A 24,604-nucleotide genomic window follows, 5' to 3' on the forward strand; every position below is an offset into this window, starting at 1 on the left:
GTATTTTGTTTCCTTGTTTGCTTTTTGGCTGGGTCAGGTGAGGAGGATGATAGCTTTTCTACATTGCTAGGTGAGTTTTCACAGGCCATAGAAAACGAAAATAAAAATTACTTAAAATGTAAAACAGCAGGGCCTGGTGAGAAAACGCTTCACCGGCAACAATTAGCAATTCGGCTTCTGCACAGCAGCCGGAAATCAGCTTCGCTGCGTTTGGTCCAGGCTGGAGCATCTGAGCGGCAGCTGCTGCGGAGGCACAAAGGTGGCACGAGGCGAAGAGTGGGGCACTGTCCTCGGTGCTGAAAGGCAGAAGCGTTCGGTGGGCGCGACAGCTCGCGAGACCCGAGGTCTAGACCAAGGGTAGCGGCTGCCCGGCTCTGAGCCGCGCTTTCTTAGCGCCGCGCACGCGACGCTGCCAGGGCAGTGCGGGGTGCGGGGTGCGGGGTGCGGGGGAGGGTTTGGACGCGCGCGCCAGCATCCTGCCGCGAGTCGCGCACGCGCGCCCGGGACTGCCTGCTCCTCTGTGACTTGCGTGTGTGTGTATGTGTGTGTGTGCGCGCGCGCGCGCGCGCGCGTGTGTGAGACAGAGGGGAGAGGGAGAAGAGAGCGCGAGAGAGGGTGAGTGTGTGTGAGTGCATGGGAGGGTGCTGAATATTCCAAGACACTGGAACCACAGCGGCAGCTCCGCTGAAAACTGCATCCAGCCAGTCCTCCGGACTTCGGGAGCAGGGACAGGGCGCAGGGCATCAGCAGCCACCAGCAGGACCTGGGAAATAGGAATTCTTCTGCCTCCACTTCAGGTTTTTAGGAGCTTGGTGCTAAATTGCTGTCTCAAAATGCAGAGGATCTAATTTGCTGAGGAAAACCGCCAAGGAAGAAAGAGGAGGAAAAGGAAAAAAAAAAAAGGGGGGGGTATTTTGTGGATGCTCTACTTTTCTTGGAAATGCAAAAGATTATGCATATATCTGTCCTCCTTTCTCCTGTTTTATGGGGACTGATTTTTGGTGTCTCTTCTAACAGCATACAGATAGGTAGGTACCCTTTGTGCTCTGCTTTTGAATTGTGCATAATTTGGTGGTAATCTTTGTTCACAGTGGACAAATTAATTCATGTCATGTAGACTTATGTCATACCTTAACTGCATTCCAGATTTAAACTGCCTAGAATATACATGTTTTTCTTAGCATGAAGCAAAGGGAATAGGCTATGGCTTTGATACAATAGAGGAAAAGGTGTTCTCATTTCTGATTCCCAAATTTTATTAATTCTGCCTCAAGCAACATTTTCCTGTTTGTTAAGGTCCTCTAGGGGGTCTGAATGAAAAGCTTGTGGTTACCAGGAAAGGCTAACGTTTCTGGCCACCTACCTCGCCCTCAGACTCTCATCTGTGTCTTGACCCCTTAGCTACCATTTGGAGATCAGCTCCCCGCTGCCCGAGTCCCTTGATGTATTTATTCGGCCTATTAGCGAGAATAAGAGACTCCTGGGCTGTTGGGCGCTAGCGGGCTCCCCTCCTTTCCTTCCCGGGCACTGACACTATTCTGCTTGGTGTTTGTTCTTTGCAGGGGGGCTATTTCCCAGGGGCGCCGATCAGGAATACAGTGCATTTCGGGTAGGAATGGTTCAGTTTTCCACTTCGGAGTTCAGACTGACTCCCCACATCGACAATTTGGAGGTAGCAAACAGCTTCGCAGTCACTAATGCTTGTAAGTAATGAATATTCATGTCTTTTGGATGCCGCCCGCGGAGCGCCCGCGAGTGTGGGTTGGTGTGTGTGTGTGTTTCTGTGTGTCAGTGTGTGGGTGTGAGTGACTGCACACGCGCGTGCGTGTGACGGCGTAGGGAGAAAGTGGCTGCAATCTCGGGGACCCCCACTGGCGGGGAGGGGGTGAAGAGGGAGCAAAAGCATTGAAGAGTGTGCGCACTAGGGAAGTGGGGTGAGGATTGGAGCTGGAGGGGGCTTCCTTAGGTTCTGGGGATTCTAGCTTATCTTGAGTGCTTCAAGAGAAGCCCTCCTTGCCCCTTCCCCTCCCCCTCCCCCCTTGCGCGACTGGGGGTGCCCTGACCACAGAGAACACATTTATTCCCCTGGGCGCACAGTCGGGCTGCTGGATAGATCCCACGGGGCACTGCTAGAGCCCGGCCGCCCGCCCCGGCAGCTGCACTCCTCTCCTGACCCCGGATTTAAATCCACAGGCCCAGCTCGGATTCACTGTGTGGGCCCCGCGAGCCCTAGATTCCCCGCTTCGACGGGATAAGTTGTTAAAATGGTTCTGGAGTTGGGTTCGGGATTGTTACATAACGCCCACCCGAGGGGCGCGGCGAGGCGCGGCGAGGAGCGAGGCCGACGCAGGCCCACCGCCCGCCGGGCCGGGGAGGGGCGGAGCGGGAGCTCAGTCGATTTCTCGGTGCTCCGCGGAGCTTCAGCCGAAGTTGAAGGGGGCCATTCTGCTGTGGGCGCCGCGGTCAGCTCGCCGGCCGGGTGCGCTTTTTTCTCAGGTAGCGTGGCTCCAGCAAAGGCAGCGAGAGGAGAAGGACCCGAAAGCAGCTGGATCCGGCCGAGTTTGGACCTCAGAAGTCGCTGATCAGCCATTTTAGTCTTTGCAGTTATCCGTGTTAGCCCCGTCACTCTGCTCAGGGTTCCGGGACACGCGATGAAGCTCTGTCAAGGCTTCAGACAAAGTAATAGAATCCAAGCCGTTAAGTCTCTAAAAGGTTCAATGGAGAGGCTCGCGGGCTCCTGTCCCGGCGCTCCCACCCCTGCGCGGCCGTGGGCAGTGCAGCCGCCGGCGCTGTGCCTTCCTGCCCCCTTCTCCGCAGCTGCCATCATTTCCTGCCGACCCGGTTGGGGGATTCTTTTCTGCCTTAATGTTCTCCGTTTTTATTAAATGGTTAACAGTTTCGGGGGGTGGGTCGCAGATGGCTCACCTTCCACTTCGGCTACAGTGTAGAGGAGCTAGCGGAAAATTACCACAGAAAAAGCCCAACTGCTGTGTTCCCACATTAGGCAAAGTGGTTGTCATCTCAATTCCCCACACTGAGCCTCAATCATATATTCGATAGGTCACCCTGATTATGATATCAGGAACATCATCAACTCATTTTGAAACTACCACGGCTCGGATGAAGAAGTGAAACAATTTTCGTTTACTGATAGAACAGGGGCATTATTATGGTCATGTTAGATGTCTAGGATCCAGTTGTTTATAAAGAACCTATTTAAGAAGGTTTCAGTGCTGTATGTTTTCTTCGAATGTTGATACCAAAGGAGAGAAGAAACTGAAGGGACAGGCGTGCAGGGAGAGATAGATAGATAGATAGATGATAGATAGATAGATAGATAGATAGATAGATAGATAGATAGATAGATAGATAGATAGAGGCAAGGTGGACTTGCAGCTTAAAAAAAAAAAAAATTCTCCGTAAAAGAACATTAAGAATATCTTGAAAAATTTCAGTACATAGATACAAAGAAGCCGCTGTAGTTTAATTATTGAAGGTTTTTATACTTGACCTATTAACCAACCAGATTTAGGTTATTTATTTGATTTGACATCAAATTTCTATTTTTTCCTGAGTTATGGGTTTAACCTACGTCTGTACTAAGTATCTAACTGTATATAATTGTATACTAGTGTGAAAATGCTTTGAAAAGTAGTGAAACTAAGACAACACTATGATTATTGGGAGTATGTAGATTTCTAAAACAATGTGAAAGTAATTGACAGGTACACTGTTGAAAATGGTCAGTGTTGGAGAAGTTCACTCATTGGTGAAAATAACGAGAGTGCCTAACTGAGAAAATAACAGATATGTCCACTGAACAAAATGAATATTCCTTGATTCTAAGAGATGTTGAATGACTGTGCTGGGGCTTTGTAAAGATTAAAGATTATTTTTGGTTTAGGTTAGGTGACTGGTTTAGGTCTTCAGTCTCGATATTTTTGAATAGATTTATTTTTAATATGAATTGTATTGAAATAAGTTATGCAGACAGGAAATGTATATATATTAGGACATATAACTCCATGAATTTCCACAGAATGAATACATCCATGGCACATGAATTTCATCGAAAACACACACACAATTTAATTTGTTTGAACATACTTCTGAGAAATGGGGAAAATCAAATCTTTATTTTGTGCAGATTTTTTTGTTTTTCTCAGAAAATGAATCTGAAATAAAAATGCATGTCTCCAGATCCCAAAATTACTCTACCATGGGTTATTATTATTCTGAGAAACTAAAACGAATTGTGGTAAGCAACTGAATGCCTTTTCAAGTTTGGCATGTGCCACTCCCATGTTATAAGTAATCTTATTGATTGTTAAAGAGAACTAATGAGGCACTGTTATTCAAAAGAGACATATTGGATAGAATTTTCTAGAGTTCACATTGACTCATTGAGCAAATAACATTTGGGACTCAGTTTCTTCATTCCCTTAGGAATTTCACAATCTAGAGCTTGTAAAATGAACTGGAGTGTTCGTATCCTTCTTCATTTCTTTTTGTTTCGCCAAGGGCAGGAGAAAAATGTGAAATTAGTTTAACTCTTTATGTTCATGTGAACTACAACCATGAAGTCAGTAGTCAAGAAATGAATGGAAATCTCTAATCTTAAATTTGTCAAGATGAGTCTTGATCATTTTAATCCTGCTCAAGATTTTTCTCCGATTCTTAGCCTTTGCTTGCTTTTTTGGTCAGGGGAGTCCATGATTCTTTACTATATGAAGTGGAAGCAGCAGCATCAAATATGTTGACAGATAAACCAAAATGACTTCCTCTCATTTCCTCCAGAAATTGTAGGAATTCTATTTTTTAACTCCATTATTAAAATATGTACCATCAATCAATTTTCATAAAGTAGCTTGTTGTTTCACCTAGCTAAATTGTAAAAATCCCATAGAGTATATATTAAGAAAGTGGAGTTTTATAACAATAGTATAATTTCAAGATAGAAGAGAAATTAGTTTACTAATTTAGTTTTATTCCTGAGATAAAGGAACTTATTTAGAAATGTCTAGGTTGACTCTGATTTAAGGATCTAGTGCTGTCCACCAAATGGGTTCAGGTTATGCAAATGAAGTGAAGTCATTATATTGTCAACTGGGTAAAATGTGCAGGACACCAACTCCCACATCTTTCCCTTTCATAGTCACAGTGGGATAGGGAAAGTACCTGTTTGTTCCCATTTGTTTCCATGGGTACTTGAGGAAATAGACAGATTTCCAATTCTTTCTTTCTCTTTCACTCTCCCCCTCCTCCCTCCTCCTTTCCTTTCCTCCTTCTCTTTCTTCTTAGCTAGAGATAGTACTAAGATTTTTATTTTTTCTTGAAGGCCGATAAAACATAAACCTTTAATATGAGAAAATACAAACCATAAAACCAGGAGAAAAAAAAAAAAAACTAGCATCTGATGTGTTCAACAGTTCAGACTAGTGATGGGCCTCAAGAATTCCTCCCTCCCTCCCTCCCTCCTTCCTTCCCTCCTTCCTTTCCCCCTTCTTCCCTCTCTTCCTTCCTTCCCTACCCTCTCCATTCCTTCCTTCCCTCCCTCCTCCATTCCTTCTTTCTTCCTTCCTTCCTTTCTTCCTTTCTCCGTCCCTCCCTCCGTACTCTCTTCCTTCTTTCAATATTTACTGAGTGCCTTCTGGTCGTCAGAGAATAAATGAATACTTTTCTCATAGAAATTCATTTTTTTTTCCTAACCTTTTCCTTCTGTACTCTTTTGAATAGTTTTCAAAGTCTCGTCGACCTTGAGGCCTTCAGTGTGCACTGGCCACCATGGTCTTTTCTAAGAACCTTTGAGGATGTGAAGATATTCTAATTGTTCTTATACAGAAGCAGTATATTACAGAAACTCAGATTTTTTGAAAATAATAAATTTGATTTTGTCATATATGTTCACACCACATATTATATATAGTTTAACAAAACAGCAGATTTTAGGAAAATACTAAATATTTTTACATTCTCAAAAAATTTAAGAAATGAGTACTCTGCTCATTACCAAAATTTCTTTAAAACAAAACTGTCTAAAGCAGCTACAAACATGAATATTGGATCCCATAGGGCTTTAGAATGATTAATATGAGATTTCCTCTTCAAAATCTTTCCTTTCTATTTCTTTTCATGAATGACTTTGACAAATTGCTATTAGTCTATTTTAAAATAATCTAATTTTACATTTCAATTCCATAAAATAAATTATAAAAATATTTAAAGAAATAACAGATAAAAATCTACTTTTTCTCTAAGCCAGCAGATGGGGATGTTGGAGAAAATATTGTTCTTTCATAAAACTGTTGCGCACACTAAATACCTTTTGAAACATTGTAAACACATTTATTTAGAGAAATTTAAAAAATATATAAATGGTGTTTACTTTGAAAAAGTTCATTTAAAATTCTGTTTGAAAAACAACTAAAATGTCTCTTAAAACAGAGTGCCTTTGATTTTATATAGATTATCTTGAATATCCTTGTAAAATTGATTAATATGATAATAAATAATTTAAAAAGGCATCCAGAGACAGCATTGATTGTAAATGCTCTCAGAAGAGAGAGAATTCTAAAATTTTATTTTTTTTTGACTTTTTAACCTTGATTCTTCAGATATCATTTTTAAGGTGTATTTCTTATCATTGAATTTTTGTTGTGAACTATTGAAATTGTATATCTGTGTTCACTGAATTAATTCATATTTGCTAAACCTTTATTACATTTTGCATGAATGCGATTGTGAGTATGTATGTATATGTGTGAGTATGGACATGTTTATATATAGTTATAGATGGGCTATCATGTCTTGCCATTTTTATTGAGGCAATTACTAAAACCTGGAGTTACCAACATATGCAAAAATTTTACAAAACTAGAATCAACTTGGATGCTGTTAAGCCAAAATAAGAACTCACGGTATGAAGAAAACCATGAACACATGTAACAGAACACAATACCTTACAACCTGGTGGTGTAAATATTGTTATATTAAGTTGGAGGTTACAAAGAAAGAACTAGCTCCTGATATGTAAGAATAATTCGTCATTAGGTTTTTTTGTAGTTAAACTTTCGTACTTCACTTATCACAAGAGAATTTCAAGAAAATGATACGTTATACTAAACAGAAATCAAAGAATTGCATCAGTTGAAACATTCTATTTTAGGATAAGAGAAAAAAGATATTTAAATAAAAAAATACTATATGACATGATAGAAACTTAATAATAATTTATTCTTGTGCTATTCCTTTTTGAGGTCTTGCAGGCTTAACCTGCTGACTCAAGAGGTATGGAGAATTTCTGTTTCACATCAAGCCTTTAAAGTGATAAGTTCGATGCACTGTGACATTATGACAATAGAATGCTGATTCATGCTCAGACCTCAGATCCTCTCATAATCTCTTCCAGTAACACTATACAAACTTTTGAACTTCCCCTAGGGCCCCCCAAATATTAAGGAAGGCTGAGAAGAACAATTGTTTCCTAACTATTCCAGCATGTGTTGCTGTATAATTGTTTTCAGAGAATATGGTTTTTTCCTTCCTCTTCCTCTCTTCCTCCTCTTTGCCTTCCCCTTTTAAAAAAGAGTCAATGGAAATACTTAATCTGCAGAGCAAATACAGGAAATAAAATTTAAATTTAAATAGAGTTTTTTTTTTTTTAAGTGAACAAAGGGTACATTACACAGAGCTAAAATCTTGTATTCGATTTAAACATTTTATTGGGATGGTAATGGCCACTGGATAAATTATGTTTCCTTTCCTTTTTATTTTCCACCTGGATTCTACTGAAGTTTCCCTAGATATGATTAAAATATTAGCTATTTTATTATGGCAGTTTTCAGCCAAATTTCTGAGATTTTTCTCTAGTGATTTGAGTAATTAATTGCCAAACCTCTTGTATGAGTAGGTCTCTTCGGTACAATAGGGTAATTAGTTGTTGAATTCAAAGTTAAAATTTCAAAATCCTCCCTGATTTAAAACATTTCAAACATCAAATGTTTTTCAAAGTTGATTTTTCTAATTTGGAAAAAAAAAAAAAAGATGAGTGTGGTTCTCACAGTGGTGTTAAGAGTCTGACACCTATTATTTTTCAATACTATTCAATTTATTTTGTCATTTTTGATAATTTTAATTTATAGAATGAAAACATTTAAAAATTAACTTGGGTAATGAAAATGTGGCCTTCTTAAAGGAGACAGGATCATGCCGTTGTTGTCTTTGTATCGTTCAGAAACCTTAGCCTAGTTCTTAGTGCACTGAGGGACTTAATGATTATTTATCCATTAAACGCATTTAATATTATAGCAGATTTTCTTATTGTAGAATTATACATTTTAAAGTCAGGATTTTGCTTTTCCTCTCCATTTTGGTTTCAAAAGAAACAGTTTACTTGGCATCTGCCTCATAGCCTATTTAGATAGAGGTGTAATATATTTTTCATTTTCATCTACAAGCTAGGTATTTTCAAAGTTATCTTTATTCCTTAAGATACATTGCTATATATTAAAGCAATTTGCTGAAGATAAGTAGAATACACACTTTAAAGAGGATTTACAAATGCTGTTCGGGTGATGCCAAAGCCATGCTGCTAGTGGTTAGAATTCAAGACTCCATTATAAGGGCCCTGAGGGTTATGGGTGTGCTCAGCTTCCATTTTAGTTTTGGACTTTTCTCAAAATGTGACTATACATGTTCCTTGAATGGCCGCAAAATTGTCAGTCTCCCCCTACCCCCACAATATAATATGCCACAGTTTTCTGTGTTAATCTTTTATTGCAAATTTTTTTTTAAAGTACCAAATTATAAATTCTTTTTTCTTTTAGTGGATATCTCAGAATGAGTTTATGGACATAGTGTCTTGTTGTGGACCAGTTGCTCTGATATTTGTGCTATTGTGTGCAGTTTTTTTATATGCTTGCTTTTTTTTTTTTTTTTTTTTACTTTTAAGATTTATTTTCCAGTAATTTAGCTTTGTCCTGTTTTTATTCTATGGATAATTTGCTTCAGCAAAACCCCCTCAACTTGTTATTATAAACTTTTAGTTTTTGGACATTGATTAACTTATTGAAAAAAATCATTTAAAATGCTTACTACTGATTTGTAGCTTAAGGTCAAAGACAGTTTTAAAATTGAGAGCCTTGACATTTGTAAGTGTGTTCAACTGTATAGAACAAATAGATTTGAGAGAATACAGGTTCATTATAGGAAGGAAATTTATAAGGAGATAGTTTCTTAGATTGCTTTAATTTTCATATCTTTTCACATTTCTCTAGTAAATGACGCATGCACTCATCATAGTTTTACTATTTAGATTGTTCTTTTAAAGAATTTTAAATCATAGTGTTATATAGTTTATGGGTTTGTTAATACTTATGCTTTTTCCTCATTATTTCAGTATTTAAAATATGAGCTCAAACTGTGTTGAACTAAGTGCCTAAATTTTAGTGTGTCCAAAATGTTTTGAATATGTTATCATATTTTTCTATGGAATTTATTAACCCTTCATGTATAATTAATTTTAATTGATAAATACTATGATATTCACTTTTTTAAAAAGATTTTATTTATTTATTTGAGAAAAAGAGCATGAGCAGGGGAGGGGCAGAGGGACAAGCAGACTCCCCACTGAGTGGGGAACAGGATGCATGGGCTGGATCCCAGGACCCTGAGATCATGACCTAGATCATGACCTGAGCGGAAGTCAGATGCTTAACCGACTGAGCCACCCAGGTATCCCTGATATTCACTTGTTTTATGGTCCTCTGATACTTTCACTCCGGTTGAATTTCAGTGAACCTCACAACACGCTCCTTGAATGCAAGCGTTTTTGGTCTTATATTTATAAATACCCAGTTATACTGATAGAAATGATAGAAATATGGTTATATAAGCTGAATAAACTGTATGCTTATTATTAAGATATAGTGAAGTGTTACCTGATTCTTAATCCTTACGAGAGAATGTGGCCTTAGTCGATCATTTCTTTTTTTTTTAAATTTTTTTAAAAGATTTTATTTATTTATTTGACAGAAAGAGACACAGCGAGAGAGGGAACACAAGCAAGGGGAGTGGGAGAGGGAGGAGCAGACTTCCTGCTGAGCAGAGAGCCTGAGGTGGGGCTCCATCCCAGGACCCTGAGATCATGACCTGAGCTGAAGGCAGACGCTTAACGACTGAGCCACCCAGGTGCCCCATTAGTTGATCATTTCTAACTTCAGCATAAATTTAACTGAAACTCAAGTTACATAATTTGATATAAGAAAAGATTTTCTCAGCCTGTAAGTCTTTGCAGCTGATATTAAAGCTTTACGTTACAATCCTGTTCTCTTCCAGATTTAGTTTTCATTTTACAATTCCCCTAGCACTGGTGTTCAGTTCATTGCAGTTAAGGATGTCAGCAATTTGATTATGTTTTTTATTTCTTATGCAGAACTAAAAGGATAGAATGAAATAAATATTTTGAAATAAATATCTTCAGGCCAAGGGGAAAAGTATCTCTTTTCTTTATTGTAAATTGAAATTGCCAGATTCTTAAAGTGTGGGAAGAGGGCCATGGGAAAGCAGGATAAACTCCAAAAGGCAGTGTAACGTGGTGCACTAGGTAGGGCAGTAGGAATTGGGAAATGGAAATCCTTTTGTTTAAGCTTCTCTTTGGCTTGGAGTCCCCCAGTTTGCAAGTCTATGATCAGTCTTCATCTACACTGGCATTGAACTACTACAAAACAGTGAATTCTTACATCAATATTGCTTTTGACAAATAGAAACTATTAACTACTTCCACAGGGAGACAAGAAGGAAAGGAGACATTATGCATCCTTTTATGCAAAACACCAATTTAAGGCACTTTATCACTCTGAGCTGGTAAAAAATTTGTCCTCGGTAATTAAGAGGTAAAATTCTGTCTGAAAAATTTTGGAAAACATTGTAGATAAAAATATGTTATGTGGCACATCTCACTAGACTTTGAATTTAGGAGGGACATGAACTTGACCCCCTGCCTGGGGTACCTGAGATATTGTATAGCAACTGAACAACTGCTTGATAAATGCTAATAGGGCTCATCAGTAGAACCCAGAAAAATTTGTCTTTTAGTGTGTTATCTGTGATAATATATTCCATTTCTTTAACATCTAAATAATATTTTAACAATCCCAGATATATTTAAAATATATTAACATCTTAGAAGAATATTCAACAAAAATTTATTTTAATTAATTTATTTATTTGAGAGAGAGCGAGCGAGCGAGCGAGAGAGAACACAAGCAGGGTGAAGAGCAGAGGGACAAGCAGGCTCCCCATCAAGCAGGTAGTCCGATGCGGGACTCGATGCCAGGACCCTGGGATAATGACCTGAGTCAAAGGCGGACATTTAACTGACTGAGTCACCCAGGTACCCGAATATTCAACAAAATTAATGATAATTCACAACCAATATATAATTTTTGTCATTACAGTTAATTATTTAAAAATTCTTAAAGGCCATTTGGCACTGAAATGCTGAACACAATGGGTAGTTTCAATCCGAAGAATAAGGCTTATAAGGTATAGGATGATCGGTTTGGTCAATATATTTGAAAATATTGTCATATATATTTTAGTGATACTAACTTGGAACATTTTTTTTTTTTTTTTTTTAAAGATTTTATTTATTTATTTGAGAGAGAGAATGAGAGAGAGAGCACATGAGAGGGGGGAGGGTCAGAGGGAGAAGCAGGCTCCCTGCCGAGCAGGGAGCCCGATGCGGGACTCGATCCAGGAACTCCAGGATCATGACCTGAGCCGAAGGCAGTCGCTTAACCAACTGAGCCACCCAGGCGCCCCCTAACTTGGAACATTTTTAACTTACTCCTCACGGGCTTCATGTAAGTTATTTATTGTGGATTACAGATATTTAGAGGGATTGTTTTCAATGATCCAGCTACCACAGAAATACCCCTTCAACTCTAGAGTTGGGGGAGGGGCTTCCTTTAAAAAAAATCTCTCATAGCAATCCAAAGAAAGTTCTGGAAATGATTCTAGGGATGGTAGGAAAGGAGTGTGCTTTGCTCGTTTTTCTTGAAAGATACCTTTCAACTTATGTCATGATTTTTTCTTTATTCGTGTCTTATCTTGTGAGGAATTGAAAAATTTTAATCTTGTTTTTAGTTTCCATAGGAAATGGAGATTTGAGCTTTATAATTCCCAGCACTTTCACAATTTATAGCTTCACTTGTTTTTACAAATTTCTGGTATTATTACTGATTTACATATGCAGAGGAAATTTTAGGAAGAGAGGCAACAATTCACAGGGAATATCAAGGAATGATATAGTTTTAGTTCTTTGATGGGAAGGACTATAAATCCTCATCTTTATACTAAGAACACAGACAAGTCAAGGGTTGTCATCTTAACGATAAACGCACGCAGTTTGCAGCCCTGATAACATGTGAGACAGAATAGCATTGGCTAGGAGTCTGAACTTGAAACCAGATTCTAGTCCTATTGTTAGATGAGTGACATCAGACAAGTTTAGTCTAGGTAAGTCTCAGTTTCCACCTTTGTAAAAGGGAATCAATCATACATTAGAAAACTGCTTTGAAAATACACCGTAGACATAAAACACTACGTACTGTGACTCATCTAAGTGCATGAAAATTAGTGAACTTTTATTATTACTTACTGTGTTAGGATCTTTAGGTACTTTTGATGTGTATTGATATAGGAGGTGGGAGAGAAAGAAAAACGCATTTCTGGTTTCTTGTTGGAATCTTTTTCTACTGTTTGTATAGCACAGCATGACATATGTTGTTTCATGGCAAAGAAGAGACTAGCAAAATAAACCACACAAACCACTTAAAATTATGTTTGGTGCACTAAAGTATGAAAATGATTTTTAAAGACTGAGGTACCAAAACTCGGGTGATACCACAGCTTTCCCTTTGTAGCATATCACTTACATTTAGGATGTCAGCAATTTGGAACTCTTTTATCCCTGGTAGATCTTTCAAGCACATAATTAAGATATCGTTTGATATCTTTTTTGAACTGTACACATTATAGATTCCTAATGTTTTATTTCACCTGATTAATTAAATTATATTTATTTAAATGAAAAGCTGTCAAGAGACCAGAGGCTTTGAAATCAGGCAAATACGGGTTTGAATATGATCAGTAGCTTTATCATACAAAGCATGTTTTTTTCTCTTTGTAGTATGAGGCTGTTTCCTCCTCACACCTGATATTATTGGAGGTTTAAATGAGAAAATAAATGGCGTTTATTAGTTTGTCATAAATGATCCAAATATTCCCTTCCTTTGTGTATCCTAGCCCTTTACTGGGAACTAAACAGCATGCTCACAGCAATGGAGGAGATTAAAACTCTTGCCTTCAGAGAGCTTATGTATTTGATAGCTTTGTATTTATGTGTAACTTTCATCTTTTCAAAATATTTCCACATCTGTTTTGTCTTTACTATAGGTAGCTCTGTAAAGTTTATAGGATAAATGGAATTATTATACTGATTTCCAGATGAGAAAACAGAAATTAAGTGAATTGTTCTAAGCTACTGCAGGTTTGTGGAGGAGCTCTTGTCTGCTGCTTCCTGGGCCAGAGCCTTTCCCCAGTCCTAGGTGGTAATGAAGCTAGTGTATTAAGATGAGCAGATGTGATTTTAAATAATGACTCCAAAATTTACTAGTGATGTGACTCTGTATATATCAACTAAACTTTCTAATCCTGTTTCTTCCTCTGTAAAATGAGAGTCATTATGATACCTGCCTCATAATATAAGTGTCAGATTTAAATGATAATAGTTGCCCAATATAATATAGTGATTAATTGCTAATTTTAGTGGTTTCAATCCCCTTAGTGTATATTAGTCACATATACTTGGCTCCGTCCTTTTATTTTTTAAGATTTATTTATTTGAGAGAGAGAGAGAGAGAGAGAGAGGAGTGGAGGGGGGGAGCAGAGGGAGAGGGACAAGCAGACTCCACACAGAGGGAGAGGGACAAGGAGAGCACGGAGCCAGACCTGGGACTCGATTCCAGGACCCCGAGATCATGACCTGAGCCCAAATCAAGAGTCACACACTTAACCAACTGGGCCACCAAAGTGTCCCTTGCTTGGCTCCATCCTTTTAGAATGCTTGAAAGAGAAAGTAGCTAAGGAGAGCTAATTTACCTCTCTATGTAATTTTCAAATTAATAAGCTTCTTTAATATGGCCATTCCAGCTAATATTAGAGACCAGGATTTTATTCTATTTTCATTTTTAGGAAACTGGTGAATATGCACAACTTACACTAATTTTAGGGTGTTCTTGGTCCACAAACCTTCTCCCTAAAATTCAAAAGGTAAACAGAAGAAACTGAAAATCATGAATAAGTTAATAAAAATGTAGATTCTGGTTAGCTTTAATTGTGAATATCTAATTTTATTCAGTTACCACTTTTACCATCAATATATTTGAGCAAGTAAAAATGATGGTAGATATTTCCCATGAACAGCGTGACACAGGACATGTTCTTTGTGATTTCTTCCTTGTGGATCAATTATCTGCAACTTGCTGCTGGTTGGTTGGCCCATTGTCATCTTCCTTATAAGTTCCCTCCTCAGCATGAATAAGGGAGGCTCTCCTTCTTTTGGAGAATGGATAGAAACTTTTTGAGGGGATGTAACCACTGACAGTAAGTAAAAATAAGGAAATCCCATGAATGAGCTAACATTTTTCTTTGTTTATAAACTATTCATTACCTCATTTTGACTTGCATTAATCTGATGCTGCCTCATATTGCAGTTATCATCATATGAAATCTGTAGTGTAGTCAGAACTTGGGTCAAAAGTGTTCTTTTAAAGCAAATCCATGTATTTACAAGGTAAAGTTATACTGATGACTTTTGATTTGGACCGGAGGTAGAATGCATTGGATAAAAGTCAAATGCTTGTCTTCAAAATACTCATGTCTACCTTTGTTAGTATGTGTCAAAACTTACAGGATTTTCTTCTCTTTACCTGTTTTCTCAAACTTTTAGTAGATATCTACTCAATGCCAATCCCTTGATGATATCTGAGGTGACAAAGAAAGATAAGGTTTCTGTATTGGAAATTATTCATGGGTCCAAAATCTTTTTTATGGCAAACGTAGTAGTTAATCTAGATTAGCTAGGTGATTTTCTTATTATGTTAGTGTGTGTAGTGTAGTCATGGTTTCTAGACTGTTTATAAATATAATTAAGTACCTTGGAACTAGATTTGAATCAAAGTATCTTAAGAATAGAAATGGTAATTCCAAAAATTGTGAAGAAAACATAAAATGGTCTTGATGGAAGCTGAAAAATAATGATCTTATATAGTGATTTAGAATATATTGTTGAAAAATAGGTGGCCAAATGAGAAACTAGTGATATTAATTATAATGTGAATGGAAGATCTGTCAAAAAGAATTGTAATTTTTGAATCAGATTTGTTTACATTTTATTTTGCATGATTTTCTTTTTTTCCTTCTCTGCCAAAAGCTTTTAAGTTGTTTGAACTGGTGTACACTATGAAAATTGCTGGGTGGTCTTTATATAAATTAATTAGATGTTGGCTATATTATATAATTACCATAAATGCTATTTTAGCTTGTTAAGAAATAAATTACAGTTTTTACAATAATAAGTTTTATGAAATAGTTAAGATATTGATATGTATAGTTATTTTGAAATTATTGAACTAACATATTACTACTTCTCTTGTAATGTTAGGACAGATTTTATAAAATCTAAACTTTGATTATTATAGCGGTTTGAGTATTTCAGGTAGAAGATTGTAATTATCTAAAAAATTGATGTAGGGGCATGTTGGTGGCTGAGTTGGTTAAGCACCTGACTCTTGATTTCAGTTCAGGTCATGATTTCAGGGTTCTGAGATTTAGCCCCAGTCAGGCTCTGTGCTCAGCAGGGAGTCTGCTTGGGATTCTCTCTCCCTCTCTCTCTGCCCCCAACTCCATGCTCATGCTCTATCTCTCAAATAAATAAGTAAATCTTTAAAAAATTATGTAGTTTTAGTAAATAGAAAATATAAAATAATTAAAATATTTGTGAATGATAACATTTTGGTATTTTGAATGATTTAAAACTTAAAACATGGAAAAAATTAGAATTTAGATTCTTAAGGTCTTAATATTTTAAAGTTAAAAATTCTGATCAAAATAACTCTTGCATATGGTAATTTTTTAAACACCACAAAAGGGAATGTAATAAATATTGAGTCTTTTCCCCTCCCCCAATTCCACTTCTTTCAGATTATAACCATCATGGTTTCTAGAAATTCTAGTATAATATATGCACTGTGCTATCTGTATCTTGGTTGCTTCTAACTTACAAAAATTGGAGTGCTTCTTTTATCTGCACAGTTTCCATTTTCTCTGTAGTCCTTGCATAGAATTCTCTTGTTATTTAGCCCTGTCTTTTGTTGATGATTTTTTTCTACATTTTGCTCTCTATTTTAATATTGCGTGCAAATGAGTTTGCAGAATAGATTTCTGTGAGTGGAATAACCGAGTCAAAGGTGTTTGAATTTGAAATTGTGTTAACTGTCCAAAAAAGGCATATCAATTTACAATCCTACCTACAGTGTATGAGTGTGCCTGTTTTCTCCTGATCTCACTAGTAGTGTACAATACTAAAATTTTTAAAGCTTTCCTCTGGTATTTAATTGCTTAAATTTACAATGATAATTTTTTATTAATGCTAAAAGTTTCTTAACATTATTACTTGCATCTCTGTGTGTATGTATGTGTGTATGTGTGTGTGCGCCCATGTACTTGTTCATAACTTTGCCCAGTTTTTTGTTGGGCTGTGGATCTATATTACTTATGGATACATATGATAAAGTAACATATACTTTGTTGTGTTATGTGGCTATTTTTGTTTTTCTTTTAACCTGTTTATGAATTTTTAGAGTCAAGATTTCAGTTCATGATTTTTAAGAATACACATATTCTTATTTTTTTTTAATTTTTTAAATTAACGTATATGTATTATTTGTTTCAGGGGTACAGGTCTGTGATTCACCAGTCTTACACAATTAACAGCGCTCACCACAGCACATACCCTCCCCAGTGCCCATCACCCAGCCACGCCATCCCTCCCACCCCCCTCCCCTCCAGCAACCCTCAGTTCATTTCTTGAGATTAAGAGTCTCTTATGGTTTGTCTCCCTCTCTGGTTTTGTCTTCATTTTCCCCCTCCCTTCCCCTATGAGCCTCTGTCTTGTTTCTCAAATTCCTCATATCAGTACACATATTCTTATATTTTAGTCAAATTTACAGATTGTTTATTTTATTCCTTCAGGATTTTTGTGCCTTGCTTAGCAAGACTTTTCCCACTTAAAGTTATTTAAAGAAAAACAACTGCTCATTTGTAAAATTAGTATTCATCCTATTTTTGTTTCATGATTCAGAATAAATCTTTGATTCATCTGGATTTATTTGATATAAATACTAAAGTAAGGATCTAGCTGTAGTTTTTCCTTCATAAGGTTAGCCAATTGTCACAACACAGAATACTAAAAAATGCATTTTTTTCCTTATTGATTTGAAATGCCATCTGAGTTTTTTCTTGAGTAAACAAGTCTTTAGGGAGTTAAAAAACAAACAGGGAATTAACCCAGAAAATGAAATAAACAAGATTGAAACTCTATTACAGACTAAGGAATGTAAAGTAATGCAAGACACTTCTTTCCCGAGTAGTACTGTTCTTATAAATTGTGCTTTTGTGTCACTGTGTCTCAGAGCAATAAAAGAGGATGTCAGATTTTGAACATTAACTGAGCCCAGAGGGATAAATAAAGGATTTTTTTATGTTTTTTGGCTGTGTCACAGCACTAATATCACTTAAATGGACTGCTAGTTTTGCATATTTCTCTACCTGTATCAAGGTTTAAGTAATGGGTTATGACTATGACTTGGCTTTTGAATATCACTTTGAAGTTAATTCAGTGTAGCAATCCATATGTGTTCACAAATAGAATGTTAAAACTAAAGACCACAATCCATATGCAATGAAGATTTTATTTTTTATTGTCAACCTCTATTTGCCCTTTTCCTTGTTGATAATGGAGGTCATCGCAGAAAATGAAAGTACAGTGAAAAAGTCACACAAACGATACATTAGTGGCTGGAAGAAAATGCAATTTATTAAATAATTTTTTGTTTTCTAAAGAAAATCAGGAAGATTGATTCGTATACTTTCTGATGATAGAGGTACTGGTGAGATTGCTAGTCTCTTTAACTCATCTGAAGAGTTTAACATCTCTTCCCTAAAATGTATCTATAGTCGATTCTCACCAAATGTATGTAAAGTTGATTCACAATAGTTATGTTCTGTAAAATCGCTGTGAACCCCAAATTAGGGAATACTGAACCACTGCTCCTAAGGAAGTAGAGAGTTAGATTCTCTGGTCACAATCAACTGATTGATACATAACCTTTGATATGTGTTTGAGTTTCAGACACCTTATTTAATACATATTGTTGATCCACTCACATTGAACACATGTCTGAGCAGTTTATCTAACGCATACCTTTTCTCAGTAAGGCACATCACAACCTCCTTATGTTTAGGAATACTTGACAATTGGGACCTGTCCTGGGATCGCGTTCAGCATTATGCTTGGGCATTTTATTTTATTTATTTACTTTTAAAGATTTTATTTATTTATTTGACACAGAGAGACAGAGCGAGAGAGGGAACACAAGCAGGGGGAGTGGGAGAGGGAGAAGCGGGCTTCCTGCTGAGCAGGGAGCCCGATGCCGGGCTCGATCCCAGGATGCTGGGATCATGACCTGAGCTGAAGGCAGATGCTTAACGACTGAGCCACCCAGGCACCCCATACGTTTGGGCACTGGGTAGAAGGGCTGCAAGTGTTGAGTTGGGGGTTACAAATAAATTTTAGTGAGTAGGCGAATTTGCACATGCAAAATCCATGAATAGTGAAAATTGACTGTATTTGTTTGATTTGAGTCAGTTTTGGCACTTCAAATAGCTTTCTGTCTTTTTAGTAGTAGTCTGATAGAATTGAAAGAATTTCACCTTGCTTTGAAATATTTGTAATTACCTATGCTGATAAATAACCTTGGATTTGAAAGGATAAGAAACCGACATTACTTTAAACTCTGTGGAGCAAATTGAAGGGGAAAAAATGTTTATTTCCACAAATTCTAGTTCATGATGGCACAGCTGAAGGACAAAGCATTTTATTTTATTTCTTCTTTAAAGAATGTCCCCTAAATGAGAAAGGTCTAAAGCACCAAAAGGCATTCAGCTCCTTTGGGGTGTTTAAGCAGTGATTTTTGTGTTGTGTTCTACATTTTTTCCACTTGTGTATTGCCAGTCTTCTCACTGCGAAGGTCCAATGCCAAAGAAGACAGAGAAATGAGAAGTGCGCATGGCTGTCCTGTGTATCTGTGCATAGTGTACACACAATTTGGCCGTGTGTTGGGATGGATCTAGGCTTTGCAAGGGTTTGGTGGAATCTAGGTACCATTCTGTCTCTTGTGAAGGATTTTTCTCAGCACTGAGGAGGTTGTGGTGAGGAAGATTGGAAAGGTGTACATCCTCATGGAACCCACATTAGAATGGGGTGAGTGATAATAAACCGATCAACAAATAGAAAAGAGGCAATTATAGGTTGGGTTACCTGCTTTAAAAAAACTCAGTAGGGACACGTGATGGAGGAACTAGATAAAGACAGTATATTAGGTGCATTCCTGGGGGAGGTGAGACCTAAGCAGAGGCCAGGCAGATCAGAATCAGCCTGACGGATGAAGGGCAGGGGAAAGAGCACAAAGTACTTCAAAGATGAAGTACAAAGGGCCTGAAAGAGAAAATTCTTGGTGTGATTACTCTTCAGGAGAAAACCAGAGGAGTTGCAACATAGTCAGAGAGCCAGAGAGTGGGCCAAAGAAGTTCGAGAGATTAGTACAGGAGGCAAAACACGCAGTTCTTTGTAGATCATGGCAAGCAGCATGTGTGTTAACTTATGCATATTCAAGATTTATCTAACTCAGACTGGAAGGTAGACAGTAAAAAGATCTTACCCCTTAACAACTCCGCTTTATCAGAGTGAATGTCAGCAAAAATATTCAATAGGAATACGCAAATACTGTTTCCGTACTCACAAAATCATTGTAGGATGACAAAATTATTTTCTTTGGATTGGATTTGGATTTGCCTTTATTTTGTTCAGTATGAACAGCTCCCTAAAAATGTCTTAGGCAACAAAGAATTTCTATGCTTACAGGGACTTTCGGTCTGTTGTGCTGTGAATGGCCCTATATAAATGAGGCTACTGATATGACAGTTACATTTTAATTCAGGATCCTCAAAGTTTGTCCCTTACTCGTTGCCGCAACAATCTTCTGAACAAAGCATCTGTCATCTTTGACTTCTGAACTTTTTCATTCTGAGAAACAGGAGATCACGAATGGGGAAAGTCTGGCCTCGGGGGTAAGGGAGGGGTCACCATTTCCCTCTTTAGCTTCATAGGCTGAAGCAGAGTTAGTTGTTCATAGTGAGGATGAATGAGGTCGTCCCGGAAGCCATGTTGGCAGCTCCATGAATACTCTCCCCTCTCAAAGCAAGTGTGGAAAGAAATGTGAAATTTAATGTGCTCATCTGCTGATCGGTCCTCATTGCCTTGGCCAAAACATGATCTTCTTTGGTTGAAAAAAGAGCTGCTTAAAAAACACATAATACCAGAAGGATTGCCATTTTCTAAAAATTTATATTTACTCAATTCATTTGTATAATAGAGCTACCTAGTGCATGAGGTGAGTATTTTCATACACTTTAAAATGATAGCAGACAGAGTAAAGTTACTGCTTTGAGTATACTAGACCCTCTGTGGAAGCTGTGATTCTCACTGTAATCCCCAAGGTCCACTACTGTTTTTATTTCCAGGTAATTATGGTGGTACCATATGCTTCACTGTTTGTTTATGCTGCCAGGTCCAATATACATCAGTGGAATGAACTCTGCTTTCCTTGTGAAAAGTAAAACAAAACAAAACACTCTGCTTTCCCTTTCTCTTTATCTGGGTGATAATAGACTTGGAGTTACATGTCATTCAAAGGAATAGAATCCAACCTAAGAACAGTCCCTTTGAATCTTCTCCTATATGCCTCATTAGAATATTTATGCTTTCTGAATGGCTTGAGAACAGGGTTTCCTTGGGGGGAAACTGTTAAAACTCAACAACTTGGTAAAATTGAAAGATGAAGAGACTTTGTTGTATTACTAGAAACATGATAAGTGAAATGAAATCTGATGATAAAATATCAGGACCTCAGAACCCCAGGATGGATGCCATGCTAAATAGTAAAGGCAATAAATTGTCAGTCTTTGGGGGATGCTTTCTAGGGCAAAAGATTTCAAGACCTCTCCTGGTAGTCTGTTTAATCACAAAATAACTCTTCTTGTCAAGAAGTTCTGCCTTATGTCTAACTTAATTTGTCTTACTGTAATTTAAATATCGTTTCTTTTATTCAACCCTTGAAAAAAGAAGCAAAAAAAAATTATTTGCTTCCTCAGCATGATAAGACTCCATATACTTAAAGATGATAAATAAACTATTCATTTATTTTCTAAGTAAGGGACTCAACTCAGGCTTCTCCAAGTACATGAGTTCACGCTGTGGTTTATTTTTTTCATCATATATAACTTCATTGTTATTTTGTTTTATTTAAGAAAAAAGAATTGAGACCTGGTAGGTGCAATAGTAATAATTTCTAGCTAATTCTGATGATGGTTGAGGCATATGTTCAAGATAATATATCATTTAATATTGAATACATTCCAATATTACATTTAGTTTTGAAATAACTACATTATATTGATGATACTCATTCAATATGTAGGTTAAGATCTTGCTGATGTTTTTTTGTTTGTTTTTTATTTTTTACTTTATTATTCTTGTGTTTAGTTAGGAATCCTAACTGCTACGTGTTAGCTATGTAGTATTGGACAGACTAGTTAGCCTCTCTTGGCTTTAATTACATTATTTGCGAATTACGAATAATGTGATACTGTCTCTGTAAAAATATTTAATGACCTACTAGGAATGTAGTAACTGCTCAAGAAATGCAAGTTTTCATTCTGAGTACATTTTATTTCTTATATGTATTATTTGAAGTTAATACATTTATTCATAGTGAAATAGGATGTTTGTTCAACTTTATTTTTTTAAAAGTAGGCTCCATGATGGGCTTGAATGTGGGGCTTGAACTCAGGACCCTGAGATCAAGGTCTGAACTGAGATCAACAGTAGGATGCTTAACCCACTGAGCCAGCCACGTGCTCCAACTTTTCTTTATTTTTAATAAATATTATTTATGATGTGACCCTGCTTCCTCTATTTTGGTTTCATACTTTAATAGTGATATTACTTCCTTCAAACATAAATTATAGAATGGAAATCAGATTTATGGAGTTTGGTTTGCTTTTTACAAATTCGCTTTAGAATCTATTCAGAATTTACTCTTCTAAAGGGCTTCGAGCTGCGCATCTTATTATGTCCTCTGTAATATCAAAGATTGAAATTAGGATGATGTTATCTATAGTTGATAGGCTACATCTTTGTAGTTTTGTAGGGAATTTCACTTCCGGGGTAGGGCTGATTTTTCTTCTCAGAAATATTGAGTCATCATTTTTTTAAATCTTCACTGTTTCCTTAAGTGCTTTAGGAAACATGCTCTTGTACTCTTATATAAAAATATATTAAGTTTAAATTTAAATTTTTCACTTCTATTTATTTTCACCCTGGATTTCTATATTCATGTTAGAACATATATAGAACACGTATCACAACTAGTGATAAAATTTGAAAGCTACTTCCTTTTGCAATTGTAATTTACAATTACATTAATTATGCTTTAATTCATTTCCTTTCACCAGTTGATGGGAAGATGTTTCTTGCCTACTCCTTTTATTTTGTCTCACCCGGATAAAGATGAAAGTCTGTAATACTTGGGACTCATCAGCAAGTTTCTATTACATGGCTGAAAATTGTGCCTTTCCATAATCAGCAAGTACTTTCCAGGTATATTTCCTGACAGGTCTTCTGAGGAAGCAAACCCAGAGTCATGTTACAAATATGCTAGGAGGAAAAAGACAAACACACTAAAGATTTGAAGATGGAATACTTATGTCCCTAAATATATGTAGGATGTGGATCTAGAAAATGCATCGTTATGATTGATGAAAATGGGAAATACTGTTAATTTTGTGTTAATGTGGAAATAGAAGAAAAGAGGTCATGGGCATAATGTGTGACTCTTAAATTAGTAAGGTGCCCATAAACATACCTAGCACATAGAAGGAAATCAATGAAGAATGTGAGATGAGGTCCAAAGAAGGGCTGTTTTCGACAGTGCGGGCACAGACATAATCCCACAGCAGGACTTGTCACATTAGTCTAGAAATGGGACTTGGGGCAGGCAGGTGAACCAGGCAACTGGAGCGGAATGCAGGTTTGACTGCTGGCTGTGAGATTGCTTGGGGGAGGCGGGACACTGGCAGTTCTTGAGAGTCCTGGGGAGAAAGCTGAGATCAGAGCTATCTAACCAAAATGGAGACACAAGGACAGTTCTGATTAAAAGGGAATTTCAGTTTTCAAAGGTTTCAAAGCAGAACAGGGGCACAGGAATGTATGTGCGGGAGGTGGATTTCAGAGAGCAGAGTTAGCGAAGCAGGCCCAGGCAGAAACAGAGTCCTCGTGTAGACAGCACATACTCTTATCTGGAGGAAGCTGTTAGGGCTTGAGTCTGGAGTAGAGCACGGAGATGCCTGATCTTTGCTTTTATCATCCTCCCTGGGAAATCACTTGTTACTGGTTTATCAAGTTTAAACTTTGCCTGGTTTGTAAAATCCTCCCCTAACATTATGTACTCTTTGGATAATAAACTCTCTGCCTTAGTCAATATCCCCTTTTTTAACAAATACTTTTAGTACTTCCTATGTGCCAGACACTGTTCCAGTGGGAAAGAAACTGCCCTCAAGGGTCTGTAATCTAGGGAGTCACTTTATGAACCTCCAAGGATGTTTTAAAGTTCCTGAGCACCTTCCTAATGCAGTGCCTTCAGACTCCCCTCCAACTACTCAAGAGCTTAGTATAATCTAGATACATACAATTTTGTCAATCATGCCTCAGTAAAATGTATTATTTTATTATTGTTTTATTTATTTTGTTATTAATGTTTTATACATTTATTATATTATTATTTTGTTATATATGTGTGTGTGTATATATATATATATATAAGCTGAGATACATCCTTCAACACAAACTCAACATTCTCATGCACTGTGATGCTTTTCTGGAGCATTGTAATCTTCACTGTCCCAGTGTCTTCAGAACTTCTAATCTATTTTAACTATTTTGTGAAATTATAGACTTCTCAGAGCTGGAAGAGATATAACATTATTTATTTAATTATTTTAAAATATGGAGCCCAAAAAGATAAGGTGATTTAGTTAAGGTTAACACAGCTATTTACAGAGGAGCCAAGATTTGTATCTAAAACTTCTGACTCTTGCATCAGTCAGGTGTCTGACAAAGTGCTGGCATATTGCAGATACTCAG

At 37.1% G+C, this 24,604-nt stretch overlaps 1 protein-coding gene across 3 annotated transcripts in view; it reads left to right on the top strand.

The window, feature by feature from the left end:
- The first annotated feature begins 940 nt into the window (after nucleotides 1-940).
- Nucleotides 941-24,604, top strand: part of GRIA2 (glutamate ionotropic receptor AMPA type subunit 2) — a 140,014-nt gene continuing 116,350 nt past the window's right edge. For all 3 annotated transcript variants that reach the window (XM_045879367.2, XM_045879368.2, XM_045879369.1), the window contains exons 1-2: nucleotides 941-1,028; nucleotides 1,563-1,703. In XM_045879367.2, the coding sequence (XP_045735323.1) occupies nucleotides 941-1,028; nucleotides 1,563-1,703 (229 nt within the window). The remainder of the gene's footprint in view (nucleotides 1,029-1,562; nucleotides 1,704-24,604) is intronic.

This window comes from Mirounga angustirostris, unplaced genomic scaffold (genome assembly GCF_029215605.1).
Source record: "Mirounga angustirostris isolate CCGP_5_RB_7025 unplaced genomic scaffold, mMirAng1.0.hap1 SCAF_2, whole genome shotgun sequence".
Classification (NCBI taxonomy): domain Eukaryota; kingdom Metazoa; phylum Chordata; class Mammalia; order Carnivora; family Phocidae; genus Mirounga; species Mirounga angustirostris.